The 18659-nt window shown below is 39.7% G+C and overlaps 1 protein-coding gene across 9 annotated transcripts in view; it reads right to left on the bottom strand.

Moving 5' to 3' along the window:
* The window catches only part of PPP2R2B (protein phosphatase 2 regulatory subunit Bbeta), a 520898-nt gene that overhangs the window by 490339 nt on the left and 11900 nt on the right, over positions 1 to 18659 (bottom strand). Inside the window, exon 1 of one of the 9 annotated variants that reach the window (XM_074379703.1) lies at positions 4625 to 4876. The exons of 5 other annotated variants lie outside the window; for them this stretch is intronic. In XM_074379703.1, the coding sequence (XP_074235804.1) occupies positions 4625 to 4698 (74 nt within the window). In that variant the 5' untranslated portion in view covers positions 4699 to 4876. Of the gene's footprint in view, positions 1 to 4624; positions 4877 to 18659 lie in introns of those variants that run through there. 3 more of the 9 variants (XM_039467949.2, XM_074379721.1, XM_074379749.1) reach the window with 3 other exon arrangements.

Here is an 18659-nt window from a genome sequence, read left to right as displayed (position 1 = left end):
AGACATCCAGCAAATCTGCTTTTGGGTGTCATTGGAAGATACTTGCTTTAAAATAGATTCTCCTCTTGAAGGAGCATTGTTGATAGAATATGGTTCAGTTTGCTTATCCAATCTCCCATTCAGTCCTTTATTTAAGAAGGATTTCTTGAGCATCTACTCAGAGTCAAGCTCTGTACTAAACCAGGATGCAAAGACCAAAGATGAGTAAGGCAGAATTCCTGTGCCTAAGTTGCTCCTGGTCACGCAGGAGACAGGCATGTAAATAGGCCGTTTCAATATGTAATCTGAAGGCTGTTCTCACACGCAGAAGGAAATGTGCAGCGTGATAAAGATTAAGAGTACCAATTTTGAATTCAGAGAGTTTGGACTTCCGTCTTGGCTCTACCACTTCACTAGCTGTGGTTCTGAGTAAGTTGCGTCTGAGTCAGTTTCCTCATCTGTAACATGGAGATAATGGCATTTAATAAGAAAGACTGTTGTGAGGATCCAAAGATACACAGACATAGCCCTTAGCACACAGCCAGTGGTCCACAGGGTTCGTGGTGATGAAGCTGCTACTTCTTATTTCTTCTTTCCACTGTCCTTGTGCTTTGTGTGACTCATAATAACAATTTCATTTTTGGAGTTGTTGAAGATGTCTTCCTAGAAAGACTTGACTCAAGCTGAGTTTTCAAACATGGGTAGAGATTTGCAGCATGGAAATAAGATAAAGACAATTTTGGGAAAGGAAGAAGCACGTGGCAAGTCACACTACCCTTGTCCCTTTAGGAAAATAAAGTGTCTTTACTGATGTGTTAGATAACAGAAACAGGCCCTCCAGTGCCTGGTGACAAATTAGGTCCACCAAAAAGTATCAGGCAAGGTTCCTTATACTTCACCGATTCTCTCATTCCTGTGGGTTTTTGCTTCCCCTCTATCCTGTCTTAAATGGTTTCTTTACAGCTATGATTGTAATTTTGTTTCTCCAATTCAGATGCCACTTTTGGGGATGAATCCTCCCCTGCTAAGGGGAAACAGTTATGTGCTGCCTTAATGAGGTCTACAGAGAAGGCAAGACAGTCCAAAGGTCTTCTCAAAACCCTGATTATGGATCTGCATTATTTGGTTGTCCTGGCTTCTGTTTGTATCCTCTTATTTCAAGTTAAAGAACACTACAATGAAACTAGTCCCTTAAAGTACGGTTCCAGAAAGCTCCCCAAGCCACAATGATTAAAACGATTTTCATGCACGTAGGAGTGAATGCTCTTCAGAATATTTTTCACATATGGTTTTGGAAACTTATCCATACAACAGCCTTGGTATTTGTCGTCTTTCATTCAACAGAAATATACTAAGCACCTGTAATGTGCCTGGTATCGTTCTAGTGCTGGAGGTACAGCAGTTACACATGGGTCGTGCTTTCGGTGCAGCAGAGAGGCCGAGACTAACCAAACAGTCACATTGGTTTATCCATAATGACAAATTAAAGTTAGTGTTTTGCAGTAAAGAAACCCAGTTTTTTAAGAGCTGTGATCAGCTGAGGGTCAGGATGGCTTCTCGGCTTGAGCTGAGAGTTGAAGGGTGGAATTAACAAGGCAATGGGGCAGAAGGAAAAGAGAAGCAGCCCAAAAGTCTACGGTGGGAGGGGGAATGTTGGGGGACCAAAGAAGATCTGTGTGTCTGGAGGCAAGGTGAGATGGAGTATGTTTGATATAAGGCAGGGAAGTCAGGCGAGGGTCAGTATATGCAGAGCCCTGCAGGCCACAGAAACCATAGAGACATTTTAAATGTGAGTGTCTGTGTTTTAGAGTGTGGGGTGGTCAGATAATCATAATTAAAAAATCATTCTGACTGCTACATGGAGAACCAAATCTCCATCTAATGGATGAAAACGCAGGCTTGCGGGCTCACATATTGTTGATTTACCCTGTATACAAATACGTTACTGTATACAATGTGCTTAGATAATGCCTTTGGTACACTAAATACAAGTGAAGGCTGGTTGTTACTATTGTTATTATCACCTTGCTATGTTATTTTGAATGTATGTTTTTGCAACCATCCTGTGGAGTATTGTTACCTATATTTTACAAATGAGGAAACAAAGGCTCAGAGAGGTTAAATAACTCCTCAATATCTTTGAGTTGACATGTGACAGAGCTAAGATTCAAAGCCCATGGTTTTCCTGCATTAAAAAAAATAACAAAAACAAACAAAAACAAACAAACAAAAAATGTCAGAGAAGTTGGGAAGACAAGCCAAGTTTTCTAATTTGGATGCTACTATCCCCTAAGAAGCCCAGAAATTATTGAAGCTCTTAAATTTGTTCTAGAGTTTCTCTTAAGGAGATTGGGTTATTCATCTTTATTTGGCTTTCATAGAGATAGTCACACATTATTCATTCTCCACTTTTTCAAATCACGAAATGTGAAGTTCACAGCCATATTTTTTTCTGTAATAGACTACAGGGTAACACAATTGCCAACAATATGAATACCCCCCAACACACACACACACACACACACACACACACACACACACCCCAAGAAAAAAACCTCAGGTGCATTCTGGTATGTTTTTCTCCTCAGACAAACTTTAAGTAAGAGAAACTAGTTTCTCGTGACACAGTGATTTGTTTGAGGATACCACTCATTGCTTAAGATAACGTGACAAATAAAGCAAAGTTCAATATCTAAGAAAACACATGGGGCATGAGACTCAAAAACAGACAGCACCTATCATGTACAGAGCATTACAAAGAACTTTATTTAATGGTCACATTTCATGTCTACATCTATGTTATAGATAAAACTGGTCATAGAGCAATTAAGTGACCTGGTGCTGCCTGCTTGGTACCTTGGTACATAACTCACGTCTTTTCCACTGTGTCCCGGAGCCTCCTCCATGAAGTTAATGTTTGACAAATGCTATTTCTGTTTACCCATTGTCTTTACTAGGTTTACAACAAATTTGAATACGTGCCTTTCCACCTTCCCACCCAGAAATCTGGTGATACTGGGTGAAGCAGAAATTGTTTAGACAGGAGCAAAATGGGGTTTTCATTTTAATGAAATAAATCAGTGAAATTTAATTTTCAAAAACAGCTTTACAAGTTCTTGTTGTAGGGATTTTTTTTTTCTATATGATACAGGATGTTTAGTTTGATTAATATACAAGACAAAAACTGAGTAAACCAAGTGTTTTAATTTTGTAAGTCTAAGCAGGCAGGAAGGGACAGGAGAACCAATCAGAAATACGAAAGTCATCTAGGCAGCTTCTCTATGGGCTTTAGATCTCTAGTATTTGAAAAGTTCTCCTGGAAATTTTGGTCCATGCCATTCTTCCATTCCCCTCCTCTCCTCAATATGGATAAGGACTTAGTTTCTTTCCACTAGGAAGAAAAGATTTCTCAGTGGGTCATTTCCCTTTACCACCAATAAATTTTTAAATGGAAATATCCAACTGTAATTGAAATCTATGAGATATCAATGTCTATGAAGAATAACATCCTCAGTCTCAATTCAAGGGTGATCCCAAATGTCTACTCCCTTTCCTGAAGGTACTGATAAAAAATTACCTTATGGTATAATATATGCTTCCCTCATTTTAAACACACGGCCCCCAGTCTCAGGATTCTACTTGGAGGATGAAAACAAGGGTGGGTTTTCAGAACAGGCTAGTCACCAGCTCAATTCCAAGAGAGTGTGGCTTGGACATGTGGTGGAGTCACAGCATCTCACCATCCTCAACCCTCTCAATCAAGTACCACTAGTAGAACAATCCTTAAGCCTGAAAAATGTCCAACCAGTGGCATTGCTTGAAATTGTTCTTTTTCTAAGATATGTCAGATCTAAAAAACAGGCAGTTCACATATAGAAAGTATACAACTGGCTTCTGACTATAGAAATGTTGAATTCTGCAATGCTTAGTTGAAGGGGAATTGCCAGAATGTTTACAATGCACACACACACGTATGCATAGCATGCTAGGTTAGAAGGCAGCAGAGAAGGTCCTCAGAGAAAATAGGAACTGGGGAATGTATACAAGGCTCAGCCCAACCTCTCTTGAAAGCATTAACTTAGGACCCCCACAAACCACATTTCCTGTAAGTGCTGAAAGTCAGCTGTGTTCTCGCTGCTCTGTAACCCAAGTACGGAATCCAAGTGAACCAATCCAACAATCAACACTCCACAGTGATGTACTAAGCTAATTTTATTTTGCTAATTGCTTTCTTGGGCACGTACCAAATTATCAAACAGACAGTGACAAAACAGAGAGCTCAGACAGATGTATGTGGCAGCACCTACTTAATGTTTTTTTGCTTAACACTAGTTCCAATGACTTGTTTGCTTGTTAAATGAAACAAGAAAAATTGGCAAAATATTTCTGAGTTATTTTTCTAATTAGCTGTGTCAGCTCTGAGATTACCTTTGCAACATTATTCTGCTATTCGGAAAATACTTCCCTTTCCTTGTACAAGACAGACTGATTTTAGAAGCAGATCTAAGTCTGTTGGATACAAGCTTTTGCCAGGAACGACAGTCACCTAGTAGCTACAGAAAGCAGCATCAGCAGAACCTGTGGGAAGTCAGACACCAGCCCACTTTTCCCACCCACCCAGACACTCTCCCTCTCTGGTCTGTACCTTCCGTGTGGCAGCTGGAAGAGAGGATGGTGTTCGGAGGTCTGAAGATGTAAGGCAGGTAACGAGAGAAGCATTTCATCTTCCAAATAAAAAATAAAAATCTAAATTAAAAAACAGTCTCCTGAATCCATAAGGATTCTCTCGGCCTTTTAAGCTGGCTACATCACCAATATGTTTATGTAGGCTCTTTCCCAGGTCTGCAAAGCCAGGGTGCCCGAGGAATAACTGGAGATGGGTCCCATTTTGCCATCAGCGCCAGGAAGCACTGCCTTACATTTCTGCATGCAGCTCAAACTCAGAAGCCCCCAAGCAAGCCGGGATATAGCCTCTTCATTGGCTGAAGCTCCTCCGAGCAGGATTTGCTGAGTAAGTCAGTCCTGCCTGTAAACACACGCTGAAATGCTCTGCCTGAAACCTCTACCTTTTCCCGTGTGGTGAGTTTCTCTTTTCGCAAGAGAAATCCAGCAGGATATGGGAGTAGTGAGGATAAGTGACCATCTCTTATTTAGCTGAAAGATCAGATGAAACAAAGACAGCATAGTGTTCCACCCTGGAGAGAGATGGCTGTTAAAAGGAGCCACCCGTAATGCCATGGATCTCAGGAATATTAAAGTACAGTGCAATGAAATGGGTCTCTGTCCTTGCTTAATCTAGATTTAGTTCTATTTTTTTTAAATACTAAAGCCCAGACAATAGGACCATTTATCATTTAGGTGAAGCCAAAAGCTGGGTTGAGTAGTCGGTGACAGAGGGCTAACACAGATAGATTCTGTGCTCCACTACTGCTTCTTTTTCCCCTGCCAGCCTTAACAGTGAAGCAATAACTTAGTTCTGAGTTATTCACTCTCCAAATAGAAAGCCACAATGCAAAAGCAGAGACTAAACCCAAAGGAGCTGACCCTTTATCAATCCATGTGCCCTGATGGCATTAAAAAACATGGAAAAACTAAGTTGATCCAAGGATTACACAACTTTACCAACACTCTCACTGAGATTTCAAATGAGAGAGAGAGACAGACAGACAGACAGACAGACAGAGAGACCAATATAATTTAAGGACATGGCCAACCACCAAATATAAGTAATTTGGGATAAGGAATTGGTTTGGTTTTGGCCCATGAAATAATAATGACTTTGGAAACATTATCACTGGAAGGCGAGAAAGCACAGGGCTTCAGTTTGGGATTTATAAGTTCTGTCAAAGACACTATTGTATATAACCAAGAGAAAGAGACAAATGTCCTTCGTCCTGCATTCAGAGGCACAAGGAAATGATTTAAATGTCCATAAAAGAAAACCAACATTTCTCTAAGATTTTTTAAAATAAAATTTAAAACAAAAGTGTGCCTTGAAAATTGGATAGAATAATTTTTAAGCCTTCATTGGCTCTCCTCCTTATACCAATATTTATCTCAGCATTGGAGGAATGTGCTAGTCTACCCAGGAGAGAAAAAACACAGTCATTAGAGTGCCAGGACAGCCCATGATCACGTCAGTGGATTCTCCCATCAGTATGCCACCTCTCTGACTTTTGGACTATTATGACAAACTGCTGGCAGAGCTAGGCCATTTAGTTCTGCAATAAACATATAACCTCCTTAGACCCAGGGACTTAGCAAGGTAGGGCCATTGTAAGTAAGGTGCTGCTTATTTATTTTTTATTGCATTTTAGGTTTGGGGGTACATGTGAAGAACACACAAGATTGTTGCATAGGTACACACGTGGTAAGAGGTCTGGTTTGTTTGTGTGGGTAATATCAAACTCGTGTCAGAAGAGTATATCCAGGAGTGTCTTCCTAAGAGATACTTCATTTCTAACCTCTGGCCAGCGGTGAAAGAGTGGAAGGACTGTGGGCTTTCGGGTCAATTTGACCCCAACAGTTTGCACCCCAGTACATTCACTTAGTGGCCGGGTAGAAATGAGCAAAACTTTAGCACTGTGAACCTCAGTTTCTCCATCTATAAAATGGGAACAATGACAAGGTGTTCCTCATGTGTTCTTGAAAGAAGTGAGACAATAAGCATAGAGATCTAGCACATTGCAGGCACGTGGTAAACCACCAACCCTGCTGCTGCTAACCTTCTCAGGGCCATACGCCAACCTACCAGTAGCTGAAGAGGGATGTGCTTAAGAGGAGTGATGCTGCAGTTAGACAGCCAGGGTTTCATCCTGCCTTTGACACTGACTTACTGTGTGATCTTGGGCAACTTACTTAACCTATTTTAGCCTCATTACGGGCCTAACAAGGATAATAATAGAATCTTAAATGATACTATTGAGAACATAATAGGATAGTTCATATAAAGGGTTTAGCTCAGTGTCTAGCACATTGTAAGTGCGTCCTAAGTTTAATTACTATTGTCTATAATAGTTGTACCAACCCTTAATTACAACATTTTACTTTATTTACCTAGCTATCTTATCAAAATAATGAAAGTATAAACTCTTGAGGGGGAGATCAATGTTTAATTCATCTTTATATCTCTACTGCCTCACCCAGTGCCTGCACAAAGTAGATAGTAAATATTAGTTGAGTAAGTGAATGAATGAATGGATAAATCGATATATATGGGTAAAGCTTCTGGAAGATATTTTAAACCTTTTATGTGTGTGTGAAGGTCCTTTATAACACAAATAAAGTGGATTTGAGCCTATCACAAAGCTAGAATAGATCATTCAAATAAAGGCATTATGGAATTTGTGGATAAACATGCTTCAACTTTAATTGTGTATTTCAGCTTTAAATAAATGGTAGACACTTAGCAAATACTTTCTAAGCCAATAGTAGGCACTCATTAATTACTTTCTGAGTGAAAAAAATACTCACTGAGGATGCTGGCCATAGTTATCTTCAAAGAACTCAATAAAAACAAAACAAAACAAACAAAATACTGTCATCTCCAGTAGAAGCAAAAGAACAATGGGCCTAGAACCCAATTCCCAAATAGGCCACTCCAAACCAACCAATACCTCTTGACCTCAATTGAAAATGTCTTTTCAATTCAAATCTAAAATGACTGATTTAGTGTAAGGTCTAGGCACTTACTGCCCATATGCAAAATGGGCAAGAGGCAGATAGAACAAATTTGAAATTTCTTTGGACAGGTGGATCTGATGCAGGTAGTTTGCATGGCACCATTTGAACTGTTTCAGTGTGCTTTTTTCTCTTTGATTATCGCAACAATCCCATTTTACAGAAGAGAAAACAGGTGGAGGGGATATAATAATTTATCAAAAGAAGATCCCATATTTCTGCACTGGAATCATCTGATGAGCTAGTGAAGAATGCAGATTTCACAGCCCACAAGCCAATAGATCCAGATTCTCTGGGGATGAAAAGTGATTCTTTAAATTTGAGAACCCCTGGAGTAAGATATTTAATTGCAGGCTCTAGCTTGACAAGTTTGGGTAATGGAAAGTTTTCCAAACACCCTTGTCCTAAATCATGTATCCAGCAATTTGTTGCCACCTGATGATGTATCAGGCATTAGGCTGAGTGATGGAGACATAGGATGTGAGTTACCACCCCTGCTCTAAAGAAGTACATATTCCTGAAAAAAGAGAGACTAATGAACTGTTTTAATATAGCTGCATATGGGCTATGACAGCAGGAAGAGGATATGAACAGGTTCTTTGGGATTATAAGGCCCCAAAAGGTCAATGTTAAGAGATCCATGCTTTTGCATTAGGCATTATTTACAAAAAATAAAGAAAAAGAATCTGTCAAAAGGCAATTATCTTACTGGGAGGCATAGCAAATGAAGAAATAGCAGTCATTAGCTCTGTAAGTGGCATTAGTCTCTGATGCAACTAACGTCATCACAGATAAGAGCAGGGTCACCAGGAGAGGAATGGTGTCATTATGAGGAGAAGGGAGGATCTAAGGCAATGGCAGAGATTTCTGAAGGGAGAGCCCAAGAGCAGAAAGAGGTCTCTGAAAGGGAAACCAGGAGTCTTGGAGGAAGGAGAGATAAAAGTGACCCATTTAGAGAAAGGGCTTGCCATGTGAGAAAGCCCTTGAGTCTGGCAGAACAGAGTCCAGAGACAAGAGTTTCACCAGATGTTTTCCACATGTCAAGTTCTGATACTTAGTGGCAAAAAAGCAATTAATTGGGAGTTTCTTGAGTGCTGTCCTCTGGATGAGGCTGCTCCAAGCTTTTCTTCAGACTGACCTCTTGGGAGAACAGAAGCAATCATTTCTGCCCTGCCAAGTCCAGCTGGAGCCCCTGCCTTGGGGCCAATGGACTTGGAGTCTCCTAACTGCCTGTCTCCACTAGTTCCAGTTCTGTTGCCTCCTCTCACTGAATCCCAAGTCTTACAGGAAAGTTACCCTGGTAATTCTCTCTTGGTATGTTTTTACAACCTCCTTTGGGGGAATGTTCATCATTACAGTTTTTCATTTTGCTATGAAGGAAACTAAATCCCAGGAAAAATATTAGCTTATTTAATATCAATCAGGATGAGCCTGCCTAGGTTTTTACTCTTAAGTCAAAGCAAATCAAATTCCTACTCATTCTTTAAATCTTCAATGAAGTGCCAAGACTTCAGAGAGAGGTTTCTTGATGCCTCAGACTGGATCAAATCCCCCTTTTACAGACTCCCCCATGTGAGGTTCCTCTTTTAAAATACTCGTTCATTATTAAGCATATGTATTGAGCACCTAGTTAGGCCAGGCACTGTGCATGGTGCTGAATGATCAATAATAAATATGACAGATAAAATACCTACTCTCAGCCGGGTGTGGGGGCTCACTCCTCTAATCCCAGCATTCTGGAGGCCGAAGTGGGCAAATCATTTGAACTAGGGAGTTTGAGAGCATCCTGGGCAACAGAGAGAAAACTCGTCTCTAAAAAATATACAGAAAGTTATTTATGCATGGTGGTACCCACCTATAGTCCCTGCTACTTTAGGGGCTGAAGCAGGAGGATCACTTGAAGCCTGGGAGGTTGAGGCTGCCGTGAGCCATGTTCACATTACTGTACTCCAGCCTTGGTGACAAAGTGAGACTCTGTCAAAAACAAACAAAACAAAACGAAAAAACACCAAAGCCTACTCCTCTCTTCTTTGGGTATAATAGCCATTCCTAGCCTATACAGCTGCTGAGCTGCTGTGAGGATTAAATGAGGTAATCTAGTCAAGTGCTAAGAATTCTTTAATACTTGTTTAGTATCTGATGCCCTGGCCAAACTCTAAGTTGCAGGAGGCTAAAAATCTGACATTTTTTTTTTTTTCTGCTGAATTCTGAGATCAAAGTTTGCAGCCTGAGGCATAATAGGAGTTTGATAAGTACATGCTGGATCGAATTGAGTTCAATCGAGTTGAACTGAGTGAAGAAAATTCTAACAATTTCCATCACACTTCCTACACCCACTAGCCATTGTGTGAAATTCACAACTTGTTAGATTCTGACCTGAAAGAAAGAGGATCCTCTTTGTAGTTAGTCTATTTATCCATTCATTTATGTAATATGACCTTTTTAGCAGCTATTAAATGCCAGACACTCTTCCAGGTGTTGGAGATCCAGCAGCAAATCATACATTGAGGTTTAGCTCTTTGAGTTTATATTTTCAAAGAGGGAGGTAGGCAATAAACAAACATTATAACAGCAAGGTTATTTTAGGTAGTGAAAGTTAGAATGAAGGAAATAAAGTGGGACATGGATTAGAGAGTGACTACTTTGCTTGATGGTCAGAGAGGGCTTCTTGGAGCACATTTGAGCTGAGGCTGAAAGACAAATTAATGGCCAAAGAATGGGTTTGGCCTTCTCATTTACCCCACCATAGCTTGAAATTTATCCTCACAGAGATTTCCTCTCCTAATATAACTAATTACTTATTTTTAACATAATTTATTTAACATTTGGTTCTCTGCAATAATATAAGCTCTGTGGGGACATAGACTGTGCTGTGTTTCTCACTCATTGCATCCACTAGACCTAGCAGCGCAGTCAGGAGTAACTTGATTCATTTTTCTGATTGGCAGTCTGGACTGATCATTCAGCCAGCTTCCTTGGCGTGTGACTAAAGCAAGAGAGAGGTGGGCCGCTACAGATAAGACTGAAGAGGACTTTGAAGGCAGGGGTCTGCTCCATTTAGAGCAGGCGCTACCATGCAGCAGGGGAAGAAACAAAGCTCAGTGCCTCACAACTTAAGCTTTTGGCTCTCTTTAAAAACAACGAAAGAAGGAAAAGCACGATAAAGCCAAGCACAGTTTCAACCAAAATTTTGTATAGTTAACTCTCACAGTACCTATAAAGAGTAGAAAAATAACATCTCCTGATTCATAAAAAGAAAGTCAAAGAAGGTAGGTAACATGGTTTCTTGTTTTGTTTGTTTGTTTGTTTAGTTCTGAACCATGGAAACATGATTTTAATAGATGATGATAATACAGTCATGTGCCATAATGATATTGCCATCAACCATGGACTGTAAATATGAAGGTGTCCCCATAAGATTATAATACTACATTTTTCCTGGACCTTTTCTATGTTTAGCTATGTTTGGATACACAAATGCTTATCATTGTGTAACAACTGCCCACAGTATTCAGGGTGGTGACATTCAGGACTGTACAGGTTTGTAGCCTAGGAGCAATAGGCTGTACCATCCAGGTTTGTGTAAGTGCGCTCTAGGATGTTTTCACAATGACAAAATTGCCTAATGATGCTCTTCTGAGAATGTATCCCCATCATCAAGTGATGCCTGACTGTAGTAGTAATAAGAGCAACCACCAAATCTATATTCATCTGAGTTCTTCATTCATCTGAGTGACTAGGTTCCAGTTACTCTGCTAGGTACTCTACCTAGGATATCTCATTGAATCCTTCTGAAAAACCTATAATAAAGTAAATATCATTATTTTATCTGTTTCTAGATGAGGAAGTTACACAGAGACGTTAAATAAAGTCAACTGCAAGCAAGCGGAGGAGGCAATATTCCAGGACAGGCTCTCTGCTCACTCCTCTGCACAGGCTGTCCCATGCCACTGTGCTCTCTGAGTTTCCTGGTCTGAACATCATCTCCCCTGCAGCCTAGTATAGGACATGGCACCAAGAATGAGACTAAAATGTTGTATCTACTTATTTGGAACTTGTGGGTATTTGATTAGGGGAGGGCAAATTTACTTCTGATCTATTTGAAAGAAAGGGTTTGCCAATGACTACCATAATCATGTAGAAGAAATCTAGCCAAATCCACACACCTGCCTATCAGTGCCTCCAAAGATCCAATATGTGTTGGAAGTTTGTGATTCCTAGGATATGGTGCCAAGGCCTGTGAGATTACATGCATGTATAGGCACACAATGTAAAAGGGAGGAAGGGAGGGAGGGAGGGGGAAAGGAGAAAGAAGGGAGGGGGAAGGGAGGAAGGAGAGAAGGAAGGGAAGGGATAGAAAAGACAAAATTAAAAAATAAATATATGAATATCATAGAAGGGCCAAAAGAGAGTAACAAATAAAGTGCATAGTAGAAAACTCTCACACCTAAATGGAACATTGGGACAAATTCCAAGAAGACTTCCTGGAGGTGGTGGCATCTGCGATAGGCTTTGAAGAAGAAGAATTTGCATATGTGAAAATATAAGTGGGAAGAGCCTTCTGGTAAGAGGTAACTGTAACAGTTTTATTAAAACAGCTCAAATTCACTCTTTTGCGTATGAATTATAAATTAATGGAGTTATAAAACATTTTAAATATATAAAGCAGATTTCAACTGCTGTATTTGGGCTATGCACTTATTAGCTCTTGTTTGGAGATAGTGGACTTTAACATTTCTTGTCTAAGCTGGATAAAAAAATGTTCCAATTATTCAGTATATATAATGCCTCAAAGTCTTCATAAAAAGAAAGCATTCCAAAGTATATCCAGAATGTGCTTCCTGTTCTGCAGAAGGAATTGTCTGCTTCCTTCCTGGACATCTCTGCATTTTAATTATATCATGAATATTATGAAAAGGAACCACTATGCAGATATGAAACAATATTTTTAAAGGATTTCTCTGACTGTGATATCTATTTTGGCTTTAGAGCCTTCCCTAGGATCAGGCAGCCTATTTCTTTTTGGACAGATGAGAACACTAGAGGATTTGAAAGCAACCCCGTACATGAATCTAGGCGGCAAGATCTTAGTTTTCTGACCCGTAGGCTACCCCTTAGAGATACCGAATAGGCATTTGAGTGATTGGGTTTAATGTCTTTTCAAGAAAACACTTTTAACCCAGTTTTCCTCTTGATTCTGAGAGGCCATAATAGTAAATCTTTTAGGAGGTAGCAGGGGAGAAAATGTTGTTCCTGTTGTTCTGACACTAAGGAGCCAGATTTGCTCATTCAGCGAGGACCTTCCCCTGGGAGTGTCACACTGCTCACAGCAGCCTGCACAAGAGTTCCGTTTGGCCTGCAGAGTATGATATTTTCTAATTCAAACTTCATGCCTTTAACAGGGTATGTACTCACCAGTTCCTCTGCATCTGGATAACATCTGGAGAGATTTACACAATTACCTCCCCCTTTGCTGTTTCAGTCTATGAACTTTGCTTTACAGGAGGATTTCTCAACCTCATCGCTATTGATATTTTGGATGAGGTGATCGTCATGTGGTTGTATGGGGGAGATGCAGCTGTTTCAGAATGCTTAGTAGTGTCACTGTGTTCTACCCAAAAGATGCCAGTAGCACAGCTCCCATCCCCCAGTCAGGACAATCCAAAATGTTTCTCAGCATAGTAAATATCCTCGGGGGTGCAAAATTACCCTCCCACACCCTAGATTGAGAATCTGCTTTACAGCAATATGGCCTCAGAGACCTAGGCTGTGGACACAATAATTGTACATTAGGCAGCATAATGTGGGTAAATAACATTTTCATTAGAAGAAAGGAGAACTAAGATCTGTGTGTAATTCTTTATACCTTAGTTTGCTCACCTCATTCTCCCACGAGTCTGGTATATAAATCAAAACAATATGGTATATGAAACAACACTTGTAAACGTGTTTTGAAAACTTAAGCATATAAGCTTGTTGCTGTTTGGTCCTGCATAGCCCTTTAGGCATCCTCTGATGCTGGCACACTGAAAAATGACAGCTCTATTCTATGATAAATTATTTAAACTCGAAGGCATTCCAAAAACCAAGTACACTGACAAGGAGTTGAACTTAGCAGTAAGGAATGTCACTTTGGGCACTAGAATAAATTTTATTGGAGTCTCCTGTCTTCTTGCTCTTTCTTGCTGATTGAAAAGTTAGTATTCTTTCTTTCATTTAATCATGCATTTATTCAATATGTATTTGTTAAGCTTTAGTATATGCCAGGCATGGTGCTGGGCACCAGGAATGCTTACACAACTTGTGGTTGGATATCAGCAAGTAGCTGGGGCAGACATGTTAGATATGACCCTGTCTTTAGGCAGAGTGTGGTCTAGTAGAGGAAACATACAAGAAGAAAATTATAATGCATTTAGTAAGTGTATGATGGAGAACATTCAGGACCTTCTGCAAGGGCCACCAAACTCAGAATTCAGGGTTAAGAAAGCTTTACTGGTGAAAATAAAACCAAAACTGAGATTTGAATGATGAACACGGGGTTGCAAGATAAAGAGAGGATGAAAATATTTCTGACAAAGGGGGACGGTACGTATGTAGTGCTGCAGGTGAGGGGATATGGCATTAGAGGACACATGGAGGAGAGAGTACATGAGGAGAATGGTGAGTGAGGCTGGGGGTATCCTAAGAGTAATGAAACCCAGTGAAGCTCTTGGGGAAGCAAGTGACATATGCACACACTGGAGATGCTACTCTGGACATAGTATGAAGAATAGATTGGAGGTGATCGAGACAGTAATGAGAGTGGGAGTAAGCCAAAGAGGCTGCCTCAATATGCAGAGAAGAGAAGATGGTGTCCAAATGTAGATAGTGGCAATGAGGTTGGAGTGAGGTCAAGGGATTGGAGACATTGACCTACTTAGAGAAAAGAGGAGAAATGACATATGAGTTAATGATAGAGTACATGAGTAGGGTGCGTATAAGGAAGTTAGGAAGGCAGAGCCAAGCATGATTCTTGGGTGTTGGGGAGGGCTTTTGGAGGAAGCAACTGGAATTGACTACAGCTATTGTTACTATTGACAAAAATGAGTTTATGGGACACCTGCTGACTGCGGGTCCGTGAGCTAAATGCCAACCAGCATTACCTCTTTTAAATCTTGTAACATCCCTGTGAGATAGGATCTATTTTTCTCAGGACCCCAGGGCTCAGCATCACCTGTTCAAGGATCCACATCTGGTAATAACAGGGCCCTGATTCAGACTGGATTCCAACCTGACAGACTGACTCCAGAGTCAGGTGGTTAAGTCTGCTCTCTTAACCACCACAGAGAACCATTATTGATCCCCTCGAATGTTTATCTTCTAGGTTTAAATCATAGGTTTTCCAGTGACTAATGGTAATTTTGGTGGAAACATTCCATTTTTTAAGCTCTTCGAATCTCAATTTCCTCTGCCAAAACCTAGGTATCAGAATATCTCCTTTACAGGGCCTATGGAGTAAGTCAGTGCTAACCAAATAATGGCAGAGCAAGCATTTACTGAATGCTGACTGTGTTCCATGCTGTGTTGTAAATACATGTATTAGCTAATTTAATCCTCACACGGGTCCTGGATGTGCCTTCAATTATTATTCCTATGTTATAGATGAAGAAACTGAGGCACAGATTAAAATTAAAAGTCATACTCATACAGCAGATTTGCTGGACTGCAAACCTGGGTGAGCTTTTCTGGAGCCTGGGCTCTTCACTATGGTGTCATGCAGCCTCTGCTAAGAAGTGAGACCTTAGAAAGTGCTTGACACGTCAAGAACCTAGCACCTGGAATGCTGGATGTGCTCAGTGCTGACTACAATTTTTCTTCAATGTTAAGTTCATTGAGCTTTCAGTAAGTGCCAGGCACTGTATTAGACAAATAAGACAGATATGGCTCCTGTCTTAATGCCTTTCTTGAACTACCAGAAAGCCATTTCTAATTATGATTTTTTTTTTGTATTATCAAAATTCCCTTGCCCATGAAAAGTTGGGAAATGTCAGCAGTTTCTGAGGAAGACTTTAGAGAAGCCCAGGGGAGCCAGGCGTCATCAAGAGCCAAATATACGTATTGAACCCCTCTGCTGATGTGATTAGCCTGGGTGTTGGCCAAAAGACACCACCAAGGCCCTTGGAGGGCTACTGTCTTTTCTCCTTTCATATCTGTCCATTTAATCACCATTTAGGTTAAAGAAAACAGCTCGCTGATACAATGGAGATAGAAAATACTAACATCTGCTTGATGGTCAGGAGGATTTTATTTTATTTTATTTTATTTATTTTTGAGACTGTCACCCTGGCTGGAGTGCAGTGGTGTGATTTCAGCTCACTGCCACCTCCACCTCCCAGGTTCAAGTGATTCTCCTAGCTCAGCCTCCTGAGTAGCTGGGATTACAGGCACCTGCCACCACACCCAACTAATCATTGTATTTTTAGTAGAATTGGAGTTTTATCATGTTGGCCAGGCTGGTCTCTAACTCTTGACTTCAGGTGATGCTCCCACCTCGGCCTCCCAAAGTGCTGGGATTACAGGCGTGAGCCACTGTGCCTGGCCAGTGGTTTTCATTTTTAATTGACAAAGAGTTGTCTACATTTATGGTGTACAACATGATGTTTTAAAATATGTATGTATTTTAGAATGGCTAAGTTAATTAACATATGCATTACCTCACATACTTAATATTTACTTATGAGAACACTAAAAATCTACTCAGCAATTTTCAAGTATACAATACCTTGTTTTTGACTATAGTTACCATGTTGAACAGTAGAACTCTTGAATTTATTCCCTCTGTCTACCTGAAATTTTGTATTCTTTGTATCCCCAATCTCTACTTGCCCATCCCCTAGTAACTACCACTCTACTCTCTGGTTCTATGAGTTTGAATTTTTTAGATTCCACAGACGTGAGATCATCTGATATTTGCCTTTCTGTCCATGGCTTACTTCACTTAACATAATGTCCTCTAGATTTATCTGTGTTGTCCCAAATGACAGGCTTGCTTTCTTTTTCCAGGCTGAGTAATACTCCTTTGTTTCTTCACCGGAAGGGATATCAGAGACTAATCCCATGATGCCTCAGGGGAACCTGAGTGGTGGAAACATTAAATGGTAATATGATAAGGAAACTCCTCACTTCATTGTCTGTTTTCCTTTCTGTACCCCACCTTCTCTATCTATAAGTGGGCAGATTAGGCAAGATTTTCCAGTTTCCTCCAAATTCCAACACGCTATGAATCTAAGTGTTTAATCACACAGTTAACCTATTTGCTCATTAACATCATGTGGGCAAACAATACTTTGATTAGGTGTAAGAAGTGCTAATTAATTATTCATGTTTCTTGGTAATGTAGAGACAACTAACTGTCTGTAATTTTCTTCCACTTGCTCTGACATCATGTCTGCAGAAGTGGAGCCTAGAACCCTCTACAGATGTTTATTGCTCTTCTCAAAGATGAAGTGTAATCTTTGTGTGCCCCCAAGTGTAAATCATTTTTTTATTAAACACATGGATCTGATGGCCATTTTAAGTTCAGTCAGAGAGAGTTTACTAAACTTAGCACATATTAAACACTTAAAAAAATGATCTGGGTCATAGAATGATGAGTCATTTTTATTTTCTTGTAATCTGTGTTTTCATCAGCATAGCAGCTAACATTTACATAGCATTCACTGTGTCAAGCTCTGTGCTTTGTGTGGATCATTTTATTTCATTCTCATTACACGTCTATGAAAGAGAAACTATTATTATCCTATTTTATAGAGGAGTAAAGTGAAGTTAAATCAAAATAAAGTTATGCAATCTATTCAAAGGGACACAGAAAGTTGTCCCATTGGGATTCAAACCCAGGCCATCTGTTCACAGTTCATTCTTTTAACTATGATAAAGTCCTTCCGATATCCTCAAGTTTCCATTAAAAACACAAAGAGTATTACCTTATGTGAAAAAAAATGCAAGTTTATAAACAGTAATATTTTGGTTGTTTTGAAAATAAAGTCTGTTAATTTTTCTGTTTTAGTTTCATGAATTTGGTGTAAACTGCTATTAAATAGCAATATTTTAAAAAGACATCTTATCTTCAGGAAGCTGTAAAATACTTATGAGAAAAATATTCTCTCTCAGGTATGTCTGATGAGAAGCTGTGCTTTACATGAATCATTGACTAAAAAAAGAACAGGAACATAAATTCTGAAGCATGCATGAACGGTAAGCTGTAAAAAACTGCCGTCAGTTTTCCTTGGAAAATAGGCACTTAATATCAATATTTGGAAATCATTACTGCTTGAATATCATTGGTATAGACCTGCCAACATTAAAATTACCTGGTACATTTGATTAATGGTATAGATTGAGAAGCACACATGGAGAAATAGCCATGCCATAATTTTGGGAAAGGTTGCCTTAAATCGTAATCAGAAAAAAAAATCACTCATGAGACAATATATAATAATGACCCTTAAAAAACAGCTAATAAAATTATGAAAATATTATGCAGAGTAAAAAAAAAAAGAAAAAACAGTAGATCTTAAGTGTCCTAAACCATAAACTGAAAGGACATGGTCAGGTCTAAGGACCCCCCAAATTTAAGTGATCTCAACAATGCCTCGAAAATCACTTTTGGGCACTGACTAACACTGTAACATTCACAAATTCCGACTGGTCCTGGGCAAAGATACCGTAATGAGCTTCAGACCACAGACAACATTTTACTATGAGAGATGAGGTATGAAAACCTCTAGGTTGGAAGCAAACACAAAGCAAAGAAAAATAGTTGAGTTTAGACGTGAGGTTTAATTTTCACAATACAGGTATAAGGAAGATTATGTTACTGAAAATTCTCCATTGAGGCAAAATGCCCTAGGATTCAGGTCCTAAAACATCAGAGTACTTCCATGCTTAGAATCCTGAAAGCTTTTCATTGTACCCAGCATAAGACACAAGTATTTACCATGGCTTTAAAGCTCACAACTGAA

Source organism: Saimiri boliviensis, chromosome 1, assembly GCF_048565385.1.
Source record: "Saimiri boliviensis isolate mSaiBol1 chromosome 1, mSaiBol1.pri, whole genome shotgun sequence".
Taxonomy (NCBI): domain Eukaryota; kingdom Metazoa; phylum Chordata; class Mammalia; order Primates; family Cebidae; genus Saimiri; species Saimiri boliviensis.
Note: the sequence above shows the minus strand (reverse complement) of the source record. Positions and strands in the feature narration are given on the sequence as shown.